This window comes from Falco punctatus (genome assembly GCF_963210335.1).
Source record: "Falco punctatus genome assembly, chromosome: 2".
Taxonomy (NCBI): Eukaryota; Metazoa; Chordata; class Aves; order Falconiformes; family Falconidae; genus Falco; species Falco punctatus.
This window is the reverse complement of record NC_137581.1, coordinates 24989626-25010353: the sequence shown is the minus strand read 5'-3', so window position 1 is coordinate 25010353 and position 20728 is coordinate 24989626. Positions and strand designations below refer to the sequence as shown.

Below are 20728 nucleotides of genomic sequence, written 5' to 3'. Positions count from 1 at the left end.
GTGTTGGTCTAGTAGTTCAGTGCAACAGTTTTTACTGTTTTCAAGCTTGTAGGATTTTGTACAAATGAGCATTATTACTAACCTGCCAGCTGAAACAACCTGTCTTCAGTTCTGACTACATCTGATTTCCTTATACACTGAATGATTAAATCCTGAATAGGAACTTTTGTCAAGAACACGAGTAAGTAGCTAAAAGAATTTTTATGCTTTTCTGTTACTAATTTTGTGGAACAGTTACCAGCCAGCATATTTTTTTTTACTTCTAGACAACTTTTGAATAGGCGCAAAAAATGTCTTCACCTTTAAAGTCTGAATGCCATGAAAGCTGAAAATCTAGGTATATGATGAAATAGCTTTCTGTAGTTTTCTACACTTATTGTGCAAATCTAAATGTGTATGATTCAATGTATATCTGCAGTAATATTTTCATCAGAGATTGGTGACTATAAAAATTGAAGTGTGCAGTTTCACATTTTACAATAATTGTTTTAATTATTTGAAAAATAATTTAGAATACTTCATCAGTGCATGGATTGTTAATATATTGAATTACATATATATATATATATATATAAAAAAACCAGCTCTTCAACTATATTAATTGTCGTCCCTCGTCTGTTATTCATACCAGTTATGTTACTGTATTTTAGTTGTTGTGGTTGTTTTTGTCCGTGTCTCAAAAGAATCATGGAAATCATTGCAGACAGTCAGTAAGTACTTCAGTTATCCTGAAGTTTTTGTATTTAAACATGAAAGCATATTTCAAGTGGGAGGAAGATAAAGAGGTTTTAGAAAGAGTAATTTTATTTATGTTACTTTAAGCCATAATCATGTGGTAAAATTTATTGAGGCTTTATGTTACATCCACACAGTGTGCTAAGGTATGACAAAAAAGAGCTGATTATTGAAAATGGATATTATGATATCTTTTGGTACCTTCTGCCTTCAGTTTTTAAAGTAAATGGATTTTTTAGCAGTTTTTAACTGATATTTAAGTTCTCTTTAACTGAAGTTTGTATTTAAATATATGTGAATTCATAGTATTTTAAAATGGTGCAGCATTTTTTGTGTTACCTTTTTCATAAATTATTGTTGGGTAGTAAGTGTTTTTGATAGGCAAAACACGTTGATCGATAATAGGCTTGCAGTTTGCAAAGGACACATAAGAAAGGAATGCTTTGCATCTTGGCACTGTATCAAACATTACTTGTAAACCACCTAATCTATAAAGCTGTATTCCAGGGTAAGTGCAATGACATGGTGCATGAAAACACAATGAAATTACTGTCGGTATAACAGATTTTTGTTTCATAATACATTCATATGTCATGAGGATATGATAGTCATGGTCATACATGTATCTCCAAAGTTGCTTTTATGCTACAATATTTATATGTAAAAAATAATAAAAAGGTGATGTGAAATACGTGTTGCAGGTACTTAATTTCTCCTGCTCTCTCACAAACAAGGAAAATTTCTTATTTTGTCAAAAAGTATCTACAAGAAATGTAAGAACTTGCTGATCAATTAGACTGGAAATCTTAAAATTTTAATGTCTGGCATAGTTTTAATGCAGTATCTCGTTGATGATAATGTACCTAGAATGAAGGTTTCCTGTTGTTTTAGATTTTTGGTAAATTGCTGGTTCATTGTATTTCATGAAGTGATAGTGTCAGCATTTTTTTTTTTTACTGTAACTAATGCATAGTACCTTAATGTTACAATTTCAGATTCTAAGTATCTGCTGCATACTTCAAACTAGTGAGATGTTTGGTAAGTAATTAAAACAGAATAGTTATGATAGCTGTAGTTTTAACATCTTACTCTTCTAAGCATGGAATTTAAATGAGAATTAATTTGCAGAACATACATAATTTCATTCATACAGTTTACCAGTTAGCATCAGCTATGTAGGATTACGTGTTGTTATAGAAAAAAACAGTTCTGGTTTTACTGTTTCATCTAAATTGCTGTTTCTTGTTTGATTAGTTTAGTTCTTGAAGTATCGAGTGTCTTCATCAGCCTTGTCCTTGACAGGTGATTTAATGTTCTTATTTTTCCTTTGTTTGGAGAAGAAAAAAACCCTAAACAATCTAAAAAAACAACAAAACAAAATAAAACGACCCCAAACCCCACAAATCCAAACCCTGGAAGACTTATGTGCTGGTTTTGGCTGGGATAGAGTTAATTTTCTCCACAGTAGCTAGCATGGACCTGTGTTTTGGATTTGTGCTGAAAACACTGTCGATAACACTGGGATGGTTTAGTTCCTGCTGAGCAGCGCTTACACAGCACCAAGGCCTTTTCTGCCTCTCACGCTGCCCCACCAGCGAGTGGGCTGGGGGTGCACAAGAGGTTGGGAGGGGACACAGCTGGGACAGCTGATCCAAACTAGCCAAAGGGATATTCCATACCATGTGACATGCTCAGCATATGAAGCTGGGGGAAGAAGGAAGGAGGGGACATTTGGAGTGATGGCGTTTGTCTTCCCAAGTAGCTGTTATGTGTGATGGAGCCCGGCTTTCCGGGGAATGGCTGAACACCTGCCTGCCCGTGGGAAGTAATGAATGGATTGCTTGCTTTGCTTTGCTTGCATGCACGGCTTTTGCTTTACCTATTAAACTGTCTTTATCTCAACCCACAAGTTTTCCAACTTTTACTCTTCTGATTCTCTCCTCCATCCCACCAGGGGGGAGGGAGCGAGCAGCTGCGTGGGCTGAATTGCTGGCTGGGGTTAAACAGTGACAGGCTAATGTAATATTGTATTATTTTTAACCTGTGATGTTAAATGATCTGCTGTGAAGAAATCTGTCTTCTGATCATGTAGGTTTGCTTTAATCTAGGTTTCCATGCTGCATAATTTTTTTAAGCTTTTTGTCTGTTAAGAAGAAAGCCAAGGTTTTGTTATTTCTCATCTATCCCTTGAAAATTTCTGCAGAGATGGTAGTTTTTCTTTGTTTATCCACTAATAGATAACTGAAAACCAGGCTTCGTCTAGCTGTGATGGAACCCATAACATTTATATGTAATTGTTTTGTGTCTGTCTTCCCTGATGCAATTTAGACTTTGCCAGTATTTTCTTCTTTGAGCTGACCAGTAGGATTAATTTCCAGTGAATTGGAAAAATACTACTTTTGTATTTTCACATTAATGTGTGTGATATCTGTAGTTTTAACTGTGGTTTCCTCCTAGCAATGGAGTTTTCTGGAAGAAATGTTTTCCCTCTGTGCTGGTATGTTGTGGAGATAAGGTGACTAGGTATAAGATGAGAATTAAGGGGTTTCCATACAAAAGAACAGACGTTTATTACAATGCCCAGTAAAGAGCAGTAAGACAACATAGTGTTGAAATGCAGTTCACAAAACTGAAATTAAGTAGTCAATTTAAGAGTGATCAGATGCTTCATATAGATTGGATATGGAAATACTTAAGTCTTTCCACAGTGACACTTAATTCAATGTTTACATTTTCATCTTTTGAAATAAAAGCAAGAGCAGAGATTAAAGCTTTTCAGTAATATTTTCCTAGGTGAGAATCTACTTGTACATCAGTCAATTTGGGGGGTGGGGGTGGGGTGTCTTTCATCTTATAGGCTAATTTGTTGAAATTACCTGTAAATCAGCTTATGTTGAGTTCACAGAAAAGTATATGAAAACAGAGCTATTTTAATTATTTAGAAGATAAAGTAGTAAGAAACAGGGTTTGTCAAGGTCAGATAATCTCAAATTAGACAAATTTATTTCTGTAGTAATGAAGAAGCAGCAAGTGGTAGCTTTAGCTTGAGATGCTGTCAATGTCATTCTAGATCAAGGATAATAAAAGCATTGAAGTATTGCATCTGGAGCGGGTCTTCGCAGTTCTTGTCTAGCTGATAATTCTGCTACTTCATTTCTCAGGTAGGCAGGCAGTCCTTGACCATTTCATGTGTATCTTACTGATATATAGCGCCATTGTAACAATACCATGTTGTGCCAAGTCAGAATATATTGTATCCACAAAGTAACTTCTTTACAGTTGTACTTCATCTTTTTAGTGATGTTAAATATTTTTCTTTTGGGGCTGTTAATTGGGTTCAACTTTTCTTTTGTGGTCCCTGAAAATTATGTCAAAGTAACTGCTTTATACTTGTGTGTATCATCCTGCTTGTCCTTTTAAAGTATTTTCCTGGTACTAACTCTAATTACTCTAGGATTTGATGGAAACAGTAAAAAAAAAAAATTATGAGCAAAACTTTTGGAACATGTGCTTGCATGTTGTCTAACTACTGATTTTAAAAAAGTGAATTCTTTAGTGGATGTTGTTTAATGTCATCTTAAATTGCTAACAGGCTAAAGTGCTGCTGTAGCTGACTGAATAAAATTTTCGTTATTTCTATGTGCTTTATTGTATCATTTACAGATCAGTCTTGGTCATGGGCCTGTAATCCTGGTTTTGGCTGTTACTTTATTTGTGATACCTCCTGTATTTTATTTTTTTTCTCTTTACTCAGCCTTAGGTTTTGGTAACCTATACACTATAGGTTATAATAGTCTATAAGAAGTTACTGAACAGCTTATCCCACATCTTGCCTTTAACCATGAAGGGGTTATGAAGGCTCATGAACCAGACTGAAAAGTGGATTAACTATATTATTTTTCCCCCATTTAGCATTTTTCCTGATAGTTTTCCTGTATTGCTTATAAGATGAATACACTTTTTTACAGGGATCTTGACAACGGAAGTATAGACAACTGATCTTTTACCTGAAGCAAGGCAGGTATACATAATTGAGCTTCATTTGCAGCTCTTTGCAGTGGTTTGGTACATGTGCTAAATATTCAATGATAAAATTGCTGAACTATTTTCACTGTATGAAAACTGCAGTTGGAAGACTGTGCTTATGGCTGTGCAGCAAAATTGCATTATATTTAGGAGTATGAATGGAGCTCTGTGTATTCTGTGTATGTAGAAGGCACGGTTAGAGCGTTGCGTTTCATTCTTTTCTTTTTTGTTCTAGCAATCCAGACTGAGTTCTTGCTTCAAACAATGAACATCTAGATTATGTCCCTAATGCTTCCCGTTTTGGTCCTAGATCTTGAGGACAGGTTTTATTGTGAGTAAAGATAGCTAACTATGGTTTAGCTTTCCACTGCTTCGTAGGGAATTGAGCTGTAAAGAGGTTAAATGAGTTTGCCTTTTGCCTAGTTAGTTGTGGTAGCTTTGAGCTCACTGGAGCACGTAAGATGTGACATACCGGAGTGAGTTGAGCAGAGGGTGGTCAGGGCCTGGAGCACCCGATATACAAGGAGAAGCTGGGAGAAATGGATCATTCAGCCTTAAGAAGAGAAGGCTATGGCTAAGACAGCTTAATGCTGTCTTCCCCTCCCGAATGGGAGAGCATGAAGGTGAAGCCATGGGTAGAGATTGCAACATGGGAGATTCCAATTGGATATTAGGTTGTGTAATCTCTATCCTTGGAGTATTCAAAACTTGTCTGTGCTCAAGGCACTGGGCAACGAGATCAGAGTTGGTATTGCTTTGAGCAGAGGTTGGACCATGTGGTCTCCAGAGGTCCTTTCTGACATAACTTACTATATTCTAATAAATATAGTGAGACTTGTGTCCAGAATATCAGAAGAGTTGGCTTTTACCTATCAGAGAAGACTTTAAGTCACTAACACAATTGTTGCCTGGTTTCAGGGTGTCAGGTGCAGGCTTGCATTAATACAGCAGTCCATCATTCTCCTGTTTATCTCAGCTGGGCACTAAGTTTCTGGCTTTAACTGTAGCAGCAAAACTGGCTGTGCCATTTATTCCAGTTATTTTGTGTCATAGCTGTATTGGCAGAGTTGCTCACAAGTTCCTGACACCACCTGTAGCTGATCCCCTTTTTTCTCCCCCAGGCAGTGTCCATGATGGCTTGTCTCTTGTTAATTGTATTGTCTTTCCAGGCTTGGAAAATACTGGCATATATTAGTGTTTATCTAAAGTAATTTTTTTTTCTGTCCAAAACCAGACTTCTATTGACACTTCTCTAGTCCTTTTGGTGAAAGATGTTTAAAAGGGAAACGAACTAATGGCAATAAGTAGTATGCAGAAATAGTAAGTAAAAGTTGGATGCCTGTATGACAAAGTACTGAAATCTATTGAAAAGGTTTAATACCTTCCAGAGAATGCCCATTATAATTGAATGCTGTGTAGCTCTCAATATTTCATGTAGCATTTTTGATGCATAGAATGACTGCAATACCCAGAGCAGATGTTCTGATTAGCAACATTGTCTGCAGTTGCAAGTATTTGAATTTTAATGTTGCTATAACCTAGGTTAGAGTCTGGTTACTTAATATTTACTGATTTGTTTTCTTTACTGTTTTCCTCTTGCAACTTTTTCCCCTCCCTTATTCTTGGACTCATCTTTCTCATCTGTCTGATCTGCCTGAGTCCTGTGTGTTCAGTTACTACAGTTGTTTTCCTAACTCTGGATCCATCTCCCCCTCCCCTTTTCTTCCCTGAACTATAAACTTGTGTGGAGAGCTACACCTTGTTCTCTATTTTTTTAACACCTCAGTTCAAACTGATGCTATTTTAAAAACTGAGTATATATATTCCCCTTCCCCCCAGGCTTTCCTTTTGAATTATTTTTGTTTGTTTGTTCTGCTGAATGTAATATTTTCTGTTATACAGTATATTTTTCTGTGGTTTTGAAACTCACACTTTTGATCCCAGAATTATGGTCTGTGCTCTGGTGGATATTTAATTACATGTCTTTTCTCCAATTTTGTTGATTGAAGCTATTTTAAACACAGCTAAAATGTGTCATCTTTCATTGAAACTTCCTAACAGAACGTATCTTATCACATACCTCTAAATATTGCACTCTGCTCTTGTACCTCTGTTGCTTCCTTGCACTCCTACCCGTGTTTTTCTCAACTTGATTTTGATTGTGCCTTATCTCAAACTTCATTTTACATTTGTTTTGGGTGTGAATGTGCCTTGGTAAGAAAGGCCAACACTTCACCCTGTAAATCTAATTTTGACTTTTAAAATCTTTTTCATGTACTACTTATCCATATATTCTGTTTTGAATGGCTGTCATCTATGTGTTCAAATACTAGGATGAGATATCACAATACGTAGTTCTTATTTTCTGGTTAAAGTAGTGATTTATTTAGTTAGACTCTATAGTGGCCAAAATATACAATGAGGGTATTTTTTAGGAATTAAGATCTGGAAAGTCTGCTTTATTTGTGGACCATGTTTTAGGACATGATTTATTTCACAACTTCATGAGATCCTCAGTAAATTGTCTTTTCCTGGGTAGAACTTCTTGAGTGGAATTCCATAAGCACGTGCCTGGAAAGCAGTAGATTGTAAGGGAGGGGAACTGAAAAATGGATTCTGAGATGGCTCACAGAATTGAGTTTTTGAACAGAGATTTTATTTCTCCTAAAATCAAGGATCCACTCAGATACGATGCTGTCTTGTGTTTGAACTGGTTAGTTTATAGACACATTGTGGATTATGTTCTATCTGTAACAGCAACTCAGTTTTTCATTTGGAAAGAAAAAGATTGAGGTTTGTAAGGTAATTTCTACCTTTTGTATGTTTTTTCAGTAGCTGTGAGTTGGCCGTTAGGCAAATGGGCTTTGTTTGCAGTGGATAATGTTGTTTGTGTGGTCAGTCGCAGTCTTCACCAGTGTGCTTCGTGGTGTCCAACCTGGACCATCAGCTTTGTATGATGCAGCGTGCTCTGGTGTCGCTGAGAGGGGGATGCTTAGGATTTAGTGAGGTCTAATTGCTTCATAGCCACAGATGCAGTAGTGCTGTAGTTTGTCTGGAAGTTAATGAAAAACTGAGACTGATCATTGACTGGGAAGGTGAGATTTTTCTGTTACAGATTTTTGAAAGTGTGCCTTGAGGTCTCATATAGAAATGTCTTTACATCAATAAAAAGGAGCACTGCTGCACAGCTGGTTACACCAAACTTTACTAACTAGGGCAAATTTGACCGTAATTCCTATTTCTCCAAATTACTTTTCAAAGCAATGTATTTCTTGTCTATCCTGGATTAATTTCAGTCAGATTGTTTTCATGCTAGAGCTGGTATCATCCAAGTAATAGAACTGATGCCATCAAATTTGACAAGATGATTCATACCATACTTCCAGTACATAACATTGGCATCTGCGTCCATCATGTTCTCTTCAAAAGACTAAATGTTGACAGAGAGAACTTAAATGAAAATCGATTCTATGAGCCTTCACAGGTAAGAAGGCTGATGGTAAAGCTGAGGTTTCTTCTCTGTATTTTAAGTACATCCCCTTAAGATGGATTCAGATCACTTGTAGCATTTCAGTTTGTCTTTTTTTCTTCTTCTTCTTCCTCACCTGCTTTTTAACATTGAACCATACTTCACAGAGCAGAGAATCCCAGTCAAACAAAAAACGGTGTCTCTCCTCTGTCTGTTAGCATCCATCAGCTACTTCTTGCTGATTTATTTTTTTTTATTTATTTTCTGGTTAGAATTTTGAATTGTGTCAGGTGAGATATTTGTGCCATCTAAAATGAGGTTGAAAGTGGCTTTTGAGTTCTTTCACTGGTTCAGGATGTAAATGTTTGATACTAGGCACAAGTATATTCAGTTTGTATGTACATATATATCAATCAGTATATTCAGTTGTCTTTTTCTGTCATAAGACATTTATGACTTAAATGAACCAAGCAGGGCAAAAATCAGTCAGATCACCCCACCTGAAGCTTCTTGTGGAGTGAATGGACTGTCATTTGAAACTGAATTGCTCTTACTAGCACCTCAGGAACTTAGATTTTTTTGTGTATTGGTTGTTTGTTTTTTTTATTTGTTGTTTGGTTTTTCACTTTGAAAAGTGTTTGCACTTTCCATGTATTTGATTAAATGAACACCTTCTAAAGGCATGCTTAGATCAAACCAATTATACGGTATTCTCTGTGTGCTCTCTAGATCAAGGTCTCTTGTATCTGGTCTATAACAGGGCAGCAGTCTGGCTGATCATTGCACAGAACTATGTGTACATCAGTCCTGTAGAAGTGGTAAAGATTGGAGTAGTTCTTTAAGCATTGTGCTAAGTTAGCATATTTTATGAAGACGAGTATTTAAATCTCACCACCACTGGCAATGCTGCTGAGAGACAAAAGAATAATAAATACTGGTCACTTCAGATTGAATCCAATTAGTAGGATCTTACTGGTTTGGGGTGGGGAGGAATGTGTAAACATTTCTTATGAATCAGTTATGGTGAATTTCCTTAAGATGGACTGTGAGTCAACCTGACATGTTGCTGCTGAAAGTAGTCACGTTGCTCCCACCAGCCACTTCCCTTTGTCTTAGCTATACACTCATTTTACTTCTTGCTTTGGTAAGTTAAATCAGCTCAACAGCAAAGCACGTACTCACTTCCTTTTGATGCTGGCTTAGGCAGGTAACTCCACCACAAGGAGGGTGGTAGAGCCAGCAAAAGACAGGCAGTGGAAGTGACACCTGGAACAAAGGAAGAAAGGCTGACAAAAGCTGTTTCTTCAGCTGCAATAAAGCACAAAGTTGGATACTCAGCTTTCTGATGGGATTCACCTTTCAGGAAGCCTAATAATGCTGACAAGTTATTTTGCATATATTTTTTCCAGTTCCTTGATCACTTAATACCAATATCTGATTTGGTTTTGAGGAACTGGATCTTTACCACTCAATTCAGTATTACAGGCAAGATAGGTGACAAAAAGGCTGGTGCCATGACTTTTTCTGAGATTCCAAAATTGCAACTTTGTTTCTGTTTGTTGCTGAAGTAAAGTCAAGTCAGAAGGAATTCAACAGTGCACTGGGACTTACCAGGTGAAGAAGGTGAGGTGTATCACAGTAAATGTCATTTTATGTAAGCAGCTCTTGTAGAATTTTGATGTTGAAAACCTACTGCAGATACTTTGGAGATTAATGATAACATAAGTTTCAGAAAAAGTATGTACCTCATTGCTAAATGTCATATAGAATTGCTTTATAAATTTATCACTTCCTCTATATTACTGGTGTGTTAGGAAAAATTTCTTCACCAAAAGGGTTGTCAAGCACTGGAACAGGCTGCCCAAGGAAGTGGTTGAGTCACCACCCCTGGAGGTATTTAAAAGACTTTAGTTGTGGTGCTTGGGGACATGGTTCAGTGGTGGTCTTGGCAGTGCTGGGTTAACGGTTGGACTTGATGACCTGGAAGGTCTTTTCCAACCTAAATGATTCTATGATTCTATTCTGTATTTCATTACACCAATGACTGCAGGCGGTTTTCGATGTCAAGCAGACATCAGCTGAGATGTATGCTAGAGCTGAAGTTTGTACAACTGCAAATAACTAACTCTTTTCTAGTTTTGCCATTTTCCAGAAAAATGTGACTAACTTTAGATTATTTACTTTGTATGTTCTGCCTCAGTGATCATGAAAATGCATTTGTTTATCCAGAAAAGTGTGTCATCTGAGCACTGTCTCTCAATCAAGCTGGGCAGTGCTGTTTTGAGCAGTAGGTTACAACCTTTCAGTCTACATGTAACAGAGATATGGCAAAAAGCTTTTAATATTGTCTAAACGGTAGGCTGAGAAATTTCAAAGTGGTGTTACAGAAAGGGAATTCCTATTTCAACAAATACTATTACATTTTTTTCTGGTCTGTTTATTACTAACCATTTTTTTAAAAATGCATACTATGTAGTAAAATTTAAATATTGTCCAAAACAGCACCTTTTTGGTTTTACCTTTTGCATGTGTTGTATGTGTTTAAAAACAACTCGCTAGCAAATGCCCCTGTAAAGAAGACAAGTCTATCTCCATGCTGGTTCTTGAATTTTCTCAATGTTTGTGTGCCATATGGTTTTACAATAAGGAAAACTCCTCAAAAGGCATGTAGGTGGATTAAAAGAGGAGGAACTAAGATAAAACTAGTCAAAACTAGTAAACGATTTGTTTCATTAAATGCAAAAACCTTAACATGGTACTGGGTATACCCCAAGCAGGAAGTGTTTAGGTATGCCATCAGAGTGCATTAGAGTGTTTCTTTGGGATAGTATTTTCTTAGAATCAGTTGGAAAACAGAGGTTGCCTGGAAAAGTGAAGAATAAGAAATTCTGTTATTCTGCATTTAGTAGTTCACCAGTTTCCTTTTTGCTTTAGTCCTTTTTTTAGAAACTCCAAACCTTTAGAGAACTGATTTTGCTGAACTGCTAGGAAACCTCCATGTTTCCAAAGCATAGATATGACATGGTTGTTGTATTTATTGTGAACTATGGAAGTTCATATCCACTATGTCACTATGGAAGGTCATATCCAGGTATGCTATATCATCAACCTGGACCAACATTTGTATTCATTATTATTTTGATGTGCAATAATAGCTGTTAGCTTCTCTTGCTCATCCAGGTGGTTCTTTTTCCATTATTTGGTGGATGCATTTCTCCTGTTCTCACATTATAAAGTGAATCCTGTCCAGTGCGGTTGTCCTTCCTTATTCAGGATTAATGATGGGGGGAGGAAATAAATGTGATGACCTCTAAGTTTTCCTCACCCCCCACCCCCCGCTTATATCTGCTAAGTTCCACAGTACTTTTTGGTGTGGCATCCTAGCCTAAGAAAGTTTCTGTCAACATTGTCCTGAAAGTGTTGACAGATGTGCCAGGAGTTAGACACCTGAAACATGCTTGAATCGGTATGGGAGATGTTCATTTCCATCAGCAGCAGCACAAATTCCCACTGGGGAGACATGAGTGGTAAGCAAGAGTGTAACTACAGTAATACCAAGACTGGAGAAGTTCATTAGTTGTCTGTGCTGGTGTTGACATTCCAATTTGATTGTCATTTCTGCAGAGTTATTATGGCAGCACAAGGGCCTTTAGGTACAATACTAAGTTCTTGGAATTGTTGCACGAGTCTGATGTTTTATTCCCCACTCCATTAAAAACAATTAAAAATGGGCCATTATTTTCTATTTAACTGGTAAGGGGTTTTATGCTTCTGAAACTTCAGATAATTTCCAAAACCACTTTCAAGTCATGAATTTTCATCACCGAACAAGAAAGTTAATCTCAGGATTTAAGACATAATCTGTAATCAGTATATCATTTCTGCAAATCTGGGTTATATGTAAGTAATCTCTCCAACTACCGTTGCAGATGCTTCACTTTGATATCACTTAATTCAATAGACAAATAAGATCTATTAAATCCTAAACCTTTGGCATCCCATGTCTCTTTTTTGGGCAGAAAGGCATGTTGCTGAGTAAGGAATGTGTTGTGATCAGAATTCGGCATGGAATTTGTCTTTGCTAACTTCAAGCATCTGCAGTATAGAGAACTGCACTTACATCGTAGGGCACTGTATTGAAAATAGGCTGGTTTGGAAAAAGAGAGGTCAGTTTTCATTACTCAGAGGAAAGCACCATGTGGACGTAAATGCCAACAGTTGAAGGAGATCCAGTTTCTTAGTAGGATGTGTTATCTGGATGTCATTATAGGGCAATAAAATTTGTGTGCTTTCCAACAAGATCTTTTCAGGGATCTGTAGTGCTTGTTGCAGCGATATCAAGGCATCGAGACTTTGGAATCCTGTTCCAGTCAAGTGACTTTGTGGCTACGCTGAGGCCGAGAAGGCTGCTGATGTGCTTCACAGAGGATTAGGAGGGTTTGCTTTGCAGAGTTCAAAATGATTAAAGGGGAAGGATAGGTTTCTGTAGGCGACCTTTAGGTCCCAGTGACTGGCTTTCCCTCTGCACACACAGTCACCCCTTCTTGTAATTTTTTTTCTCTCTTAAAAATTTCAGAATACAACACTTAAAACCAGCTTATGTTACATATAAATGCCCAGAAACTAACTGATTTTACTCTATAGTTCTTCTAGCTGCTGATTTGTTTCCTTTAGTATGTTGTGTGAAGTACCATCTTGAACAAAGGGTTACAGAAAAGTGAAGAATTACAGAAAGGCGCAGATCTTTGATACAAAGATTTGTCAGTCAAACTTAGCTTTGAAAATCTCATCTCTCTCTGAAGAGGTGCGTAGGGAAAAGTTACGTTTCTGGACAAGGATTTTCTTACATATGTTCATTTCAGGGTTGGCTGGCTGACAGGCTGACATCAAGATTTCTGAGAAGTCACTGTTAGGGCTGATACCTGTTAAATTCAATGAGAAGTGCAGACCAAAAAAAATCAGACATTCTGAAAAGAGCTACAGAATTAGTTGTAAATAACTGCCTACAACTGTGTTATTTTTTCTGTGATGTATTATTTTGTTGCTGATAAAATATGAAATATTTTTTCCAAATACGTACCCATCCACGCTAATATACTGACCAGTAAATATCAAGAGTTGCTGTAGTCACTGTATCTTTACATTATTCAGATTTTTGGTTAGTATGTTTTGAATTTGAGTCCAGATTATTTAAGTATATTCCATTTAATCTTCATGGATGAAATTTTCTTACTGCATCCTCCACTTAGTACCTTCCTGCTCAGCATAACATTTAATGAAATTTCAGAATAGCAGTAGCTCTTTAGTATCTATTACTGAAACATCATTTAGAGAGACATCCAGACACATGTTGTTTGGTCTTGCATTGATTTGTGATACATTTTGTAAAACTACGTTAATGAGATGACAACTATGTTTATTTAAATTGGTTTAAAGTGTTCAAGATTGTTCTGAATTGCAAGGTGTAAATTTGTTTAATCGATAGAAGATTTTATTTGAGATTTTATCTATTTTAAAAAGCAGGTGATCTGTATTTGATCATCATATTAACATGAAGTACCTATTCTTCAAATTGAATGCCACAAATACATTGTTACTGAAATACTTTTACATTTAACTATTTTTTTTCACATAGGGAGACGATTTTTAAGAATTCTGAGCACCTGTTGACAAAAGCAAAGCAGAAGAAAAAGCGAAAAAGAAACAAAAAAGTGAAAGGTAATCACACAGAAAGTATGAAGAAAACGTTAGAGGGAGCAGCTCATCACCCAGTTCCAGATGACCAGGACATACCAGAAAGTGCAGAGGATGATTCAGAAGAAAACAGCAAATCATTGTGCACATTCAGAAAAGGTCCAGAGGATCCAGTAACAGTTTGTGAAGAGCAGCCTGACGGTGATGATGAAAGCCTAAAACAAGCTGCAGTGGGTTCAAGAGAAAGGTTTCCCATCACTGTGTCTGAGGTCTCAACAATGTTGAACAGTGCATTGAGAAATGAACTGCCTGTAGAAAGTGACAGTTCACTTCTAATAGATATAAACCCTTCTCCTACTGAAAGCCTAACCAAATATGCATTAGATGATGAGGAAACAAATCCAAGGCACAAAGAAAATCTTTGCAGAAGCAGTTTCCTAAAAATAAGCAGTGATAAAAATTCCATCCAGGAAACAGAAGGCATCTCTGAGGATTGTAACGCGCCACTGTTAAGCACAGAAAACAAATTTGGATCCTATCAGAGTACGTGGGAACCTGACATGGAAGCTAAACTGTTAAGTTTAAATGGTGAAGAAAAAGAAATCTCTCAGCCTTGCAATTCAAACGTACATGATAACATGCCTGATAATAACACAGGGGACAAAGGTGCATTAAAAGCAGAAGAGAATAGCTCTAACACCTGGGGGTTTTTTTCAGTTAATTTACTTACTGAAGAATTGCAGTTGGGCTTTGATAACCAAGTTTCTCTTTCTTCTTGGTCTGAGGATAAATTTGTAGGTGAACAAAGACCCCCAAAAATGAGGAAACCTAAACAGACTCATACAAACTGTTCAACACAGCTAAACTGCTCTCAGTCAAATGAAGGATCGGTAAAGGAAAACCATCATGTAACGATAACTGAAGAGGCTGGCAATGTAATAAGCAACGGTCTGTTGGCAACTCCAGCTGGTGAAGTGCACTTTGATTCCCTTATGGAAACCAGGGCCACCTTCATGCAGCGTTCAAGTGAAGTAAATGTTCCAGGAAATGATGCTGCACCAATTATATCAAAAAGGAAAAAATACAGAAGAATTGTCAACTTGGCACCGAAGTTTAATCTACCAAGACAGATTGCTGGTAGTACAGAGGGAGGGAAGGAAGTTTCGATAAAAGATGATGTTCCCCAAAAAAGTGTTTTGGAAGTGGGGCAAAAAAGCTTTCTAAGCAAGAACCATGGAGAGGAATGTGAACAGGCCCATGCTCTGCAGGAATATTCTGCACCTTACAGTGGCACCGAGGCAACCTATTCCCTACTCACCCTGGATACAGATGCTCTGTTACATGATATTTCTTACATTCATTCAGAACAATCTTCTACACCAAAATATTCCTGCAGGGTTTCTGTAGTTTCCAGGATGAAGGAGGAGCAAGCTAGAACTCTTAAGCAACAACAGGTGGTTGATAAAAAAGAGGGCGAGAGTGAACAGTGTTCTTCAGAGGTTACAAATAGCCACCCAGATATTGTGTCTTCTGTTAAAGTTTTTTCTGAATATCCAGAAGTTTCTAGTATATTGGCAAGCTGCGGTGAAAGTGTGCGTGAAGCAGATGACCCTGAGCCAGCAGAGGCCTCGCAACTTGAAGATAATCAAGATGCGAATATGAGATGTAGTTTTCTGGGACTTCCCTTATCTTTAGGATTTGCTTTTCAACTTGTGCAGCTCTTTGGTTCTCCAGGTCTTCCACTGGGTAATACTCTTCTTACTACTCCTACATAAAAGAAAAACAAAACAACCAACCACCCAACCCAAACTCCCCAAAACCCACAACCTCACACACACCCACAAACAAGCAAAACCCAAAACACTCCTCCCAAACAAAAAAAACCCTATGATTAAATACCCATTTGTATTGCAGGTACCAATTAATCAAATACTAATGCTATTGAAAGGAATCACTGCTGCTTTGGTGATTATTTTATTTATTACCTAAACATTTTTTCAGTCTGTCAAATGTGCCATTTGGTTTTGCCACAGTCATTTTGGTTACAAAACCTTAGCTAACTTTAAATCCAAAGCATAGAGCTCTTGTTGATGTTTTAATACATCCTACTGAGTAAGACTTTACTGCGTTGATTGCAAAACTGAATGAAAGCATGGTATAAAATGTATGCTTTTATACAAAGGTTGCATGTTTGTTTTTATATTCTACTTGGTTAATATAGTAGCATTTCTTTTTATTTAGTAGTTTTCATACACTCTTATGTGGCTTAGGTACCGTTGAAAATCTTTCCCAAAATCTTATTTAACTTGAAATTGATTATCAGACTTACAGGGATGCATTTTCTGATAGTGTATACCTTCTTTTTAATCATGCATGATTAGAAAGTGTTGCAGTGTTGTATACTTGCCTTCCAGAGAGCCAATTGTCATATTTTTGTGCTTTCAGTTTAATCCTTTCAAGTTAGCAGTTAGAAGTATGACAGTCAGTCCTGAAAGGAGTTGTGTGTGGCAACCCTGATTTCCAGATTTACTGCAGGCTGATGTAACCTAACGGAGCTGCAGCCAGCAGCAGCAACAACAGACATTTGTTTGGAAGTCACCCTAGGACATGGTGCTGTGTATGCACCTGCTGAAAGAGCCATGTTCCCTGTGCATAAAGTTCTGCAAATTCTTTGGTCCAAATTTAATCGGTGGCAAAACAGTGACTTTGATTTGGCCAACAAATAGGATTAAGAAACACAGGCTGGTTTTTCATCACGTAGACCTTTACACCTGTTTGTTTCAGTAGAATTTAAGGTTAAGCATGTATTTTCATATGAAAAGGTTAAGATGACAGCTGAGGAGCAGCTTATGTCTGTTTAGCTGCCCAAACTGACCTCAGGATTCTTTTCTTTTATTACAAAAGTTGATGGCAATGTCAGAACAGTGATGCAGACCACTGGCAGCATTACGTGGCTTGGTCCCCAAAGGACCTGCAGTGCACTATCTAAATCTGGCACCACACAGCAAAGAACTTACCATAAAGAGCTGAAACAGGGCAGGGAAGTACTGCTGGTGTCCTCAACTATTACATATAAAATGTTTTTCTCCTCCAAACGTGGTGAGTCTTCATATCTGTGATCTTAAATTTAATCGTCTTAGAAGGAGTTGGTCATGACTTGAAAACTGGGATCTTCCAGGGTAAAAGAAAAAGCAGGCATTCAGAAACAGTTAATGAACCAAATGCCATTTTTCTCTGATTCAGTAACAGGTGAACTTCTTTGGTGTTTACATGAGTTTCCTTTGGAAATAACCTTTAAGAAATATAAAGCCACCCGAATACCTCCCTGAAGCGCTGACAGCTTGTGATTGCTGTTTGTTTGGTGGGTTTTTTTTCCCATCAAAATTATGCCTGCTGGCCACATTCTCATTTGACTATAATTTTCCTACAATTTCAAAAATTCTTACACTTTTTTGTGGCCTGTTATGTACTGATAGACTACTATTTATTCATGTACATATTTGAGCTGTAGTATTTTACAACACTGGCAATTGCAGAAATTATTTTGGAGGGGAATTTTTTGGTAAATAAACATCTTTGGTTATTTATAAATGAAAGGTTTAGTTGACTGACTAGCCTGTATGATTCTCATGTCAGTGTAGAATGTATTTTAGACTGGTTTCCTACAAAGAATCGCTTCAGCTTCTTAAAGGGTGTTAAGAGTTAAAACATTTTAGGAAGTAATTTCTTTAGTGATATTGCACAAATTCCTATAATTAAACATTTTAAAATTTAAAGATTTTTATTTAAGTTGCATTTTCTTTAATTTGTGTGCTGAAAGCTTTCTGGTTTTCTCATTCGTGCCTAGTTTCGGGGGAGTATGTGGGGGAAGTGAAAGTATTGTAGAAAAGCCTTTGCCTAAAAAAAGAAACAAAACCCAAATCTCCTTCCCCATCCTCCCCTCCTGTGCGCTGTCCCTAGATTCTAGAAATCTAAATTCTGACTTTGCTGCTGGCTCACTTAAATAGCTGCTTTTAAAAAAGTACATATATATATATAAACGTGTGCAAAAATTGTAATTCAGTGATATGTTTTGGCTATGGAGAGATCTTGAACACTCAACTGCAAAAAATATTTTCTTCTGCAGAATCCTTGTTGCCAGATGATTATATAGTTCCTCTTGACTGGAAAGTTTCAAAGATGATCTATTTACTGTGGAAGACCTCTGTGGAGGTATGAATTTTAGGGGATTTTGGAAGGCTTTCCAATATTCCAGGTATAAAGAGGAATTCTTCAGTTCATAAGCAAAATTATGTTCTTTGCTAGTAAATTTGCTTTGTTTTTTCATGCCCACAACGAGGAGACAGATGTTTTATGCACTCTTCTGAATATTTCCAGTATCGGCTTGAGGCCATGGTAGGGTTCAGGTTTTGAAAGTTCAGCTTCAGAGATGTGTATGAAGTAGTTGAAGGAGAATAAAACCCAAACCCTTTCCTTGATACTTGTGTCCTGACCTGGCCTATGTGCATTAAGTACAACCTACCGTCATCCAGTTGTTTTCCTTAAAGTTTTCTCCCACCAAATCTCATCCTCCACTATACCTGTAGTATATATATAGTGTATAGTTCATAGCTACTTCTACAATGAGTTGCAGCAGAGAAGTCATTCTCAGTGACTGACAACAAATGAATTCTCCTTGTCTAGTTAGAAAGTGTTAACTTACAAATTACTTCCCCCCCCTCTGTTGCTGTTACTTTGTGAAGGTTTGTTTTTATTTAAGGAGCACTTTAATAATAATAAACACAAGTAGTGTCTGGTAGTGGAAATGAGGAAAATCCTGTAAATACAAGGAAATAATAATTATAAAATAGAGCATAGACCTTGTTCTTTCCCAAAATAATAAAATCTCTTCTCACCTGTTCTTTTATCTGAACTATTATTATTTGTTTTAGGAAAAACAGAAAGCAAATCTATCACAGGATGGAAATGCCTTGGGTAGGTGTGTTCTGTGAATCAAAACCTGTATCTGATACTTCTTGTTCAGAAGAGAAGATAGTTAATGCTGAAGTGTGTCAAAGGTTTTCAGCACAAATGAGTGGTAACACTCTCCTTTGTGCAAAAGCACTAGGATGCGATAAATTAATTTATGCCTCCGTTGATTTTGTACATAGTGTGGCAGAACTATGGTTGCTGTGAGTCATCACATTTCCTGATGCAAGTGCTGGAATTCCTTGCCTTTTAAAGTTTCCCATATGGGATTAATCCAATACTTAGCTGAAGTTTACCCATTCCAGATCAGAAGGTTGTTTAACATAAAGTCTTTAGACTTTATTTCTCTGGAAGGTTGAGCATCTTCAACTTAATTAAACTTAATGATCACTAAAAATTGCCAGCATAACAATAGGTCACACAGTTGAGCAGCAAGAGATGTCAGGGCCCATGGGAAGCTCTGGACTTCTGCGTGCATTAATTCCTGCAGTGTGGAGGTTATGGGATGAGGTTGCTGGTTGTCTTTTTCCATTATTTCTACGTTAGTGTAGTATAATTTCACAAGTTCCATAAGATGAGATTAAAAATGGACAATAGTAGCTCCCTGGAAGCTGATAGAATTTGCTGTAAAATAGGAGAGGAGTTTCTCTATTTTAAAAACACAGAAAAGGACACTCTTGGAGAGCTGAGAGGAAGCACAAGAGCAAGACTACACACACGTGCGTGTGCTTGCATGCGTACTCTCTCTCTCTCTCTCCCCCCTCCGTCCCTCCCTGTCAGAGACAAACCTGAAAGATTTAGTTTTATTTTGGAGGCCATTTAGGAGGCAAAATCAAGAGTATTCTGATGAAATGAAAGCTTGTTTTAGAAATACTCTATCCTCACGTACTTTAAGTGACAGACTACGTAAGGTAATTTCAGGTGTCTTTGGCTACAGTTTGTAATTTGTTGTTTTAGATTATATTATTAGTCTTGAAGATCTAAATAAAAATCACCAAGAGAATCAAGACTCTTCGGAAACACTTCCAGAAGTGGAGCTGTTTCAAGGGGTGACAGAGGAGAACATCCTGACCCATGCTAGCACTGACAGTCTGGATGATGTGTTTCATCGGTTGTGACTGACCATCTTAAATTCTGCATGAAGGAAAAGGTAATCAATCACACTTGTGTGTTTTTTTCTTGTATTGTATTTCACCAAACATCTAAAGAACATTGTTTGTTATAATTTTTAAGGTGCGTTTAGTATCACCCAATGTATTTGTTCTTTTTCTTCAAGTTAGGATTGCGGGTGGTTTTGATTTTGGTTGTTTTGGGGTTTTTTTAAGCCTGACTGCAGAAAAGAGAAGGCAGTATTTTGTTATTAAAGACATATGAATATTATTTTTTTCTTCAAAATCTAAAACCTGCCTAGTAAAGTGAAAGCAATGGTCTAGGATGCCTCATAGTTGGACTTTGTTCCCAGTTTGATTACTGTGGCGATCTGTTGTGAGTCATATCATCTCAGTACTATTTTCCTCATCTTTTCAGCATGAAGAGCAATGCTGACTCCATTAAAGGTCTAATTATGAGGAGCACAGTATGAGCAATAATACAGTATTTCACCAAGTTATGAAAAAGTGGCAGTTCTGCTTTTCAGTAGAGAATCAGCAGCAGGAGGTTACAATAGGACTCCATATACTGAAGTGTTAATTTTTCATAAATACTTTCATTTGGTATGACAAAGTGTGCTAGTGAGTATTAGAAACCATGGTATCGTGTTCGTGCTTGTCTAGTGAATTTTTAAACCCTTTGGTAACTTTGCGAAGTTTCTATAGTTCGTTTATGAGAGAGATTCTA

The 20728-nt window shown here is 37.1% G+C and overlaps 1 protein-coding gene across 1 annotated transcript; it reads left to right on the top strand.

Annotated features, from left to right (window-relative positions):
- The first annotated feature begins 1579 nt into the window (after nucleotides 1-1579).
- On the top strand, nucleotides 1580-19975 carry LOC308059724 (uncharacterized protein). Its single transcript, XM_080377521.1, has 5 exons — nucleotides 1580-3896; nucleotides 4704-4756; nucleotides 13866-15670; nucleotides 18051-18136; nucleotides 18856-19975. The coding sequence occupies exons 3-5, from the start codon at nucleotides 13966-13968 to the stop codon at nucleotides 18913-18915; spliced, it is 1851 nt and encodes a 616-aa protein (XP_080233647.1). The 5' UTR covers nucleotides 1580-3896; nucleotides 4704-4756; nucleotides 13866-13965; the 3' UTR covers nucleotides 18916-19975.
- Nucleotides 19976-20728: the final 753 nt, after the last annotated feature.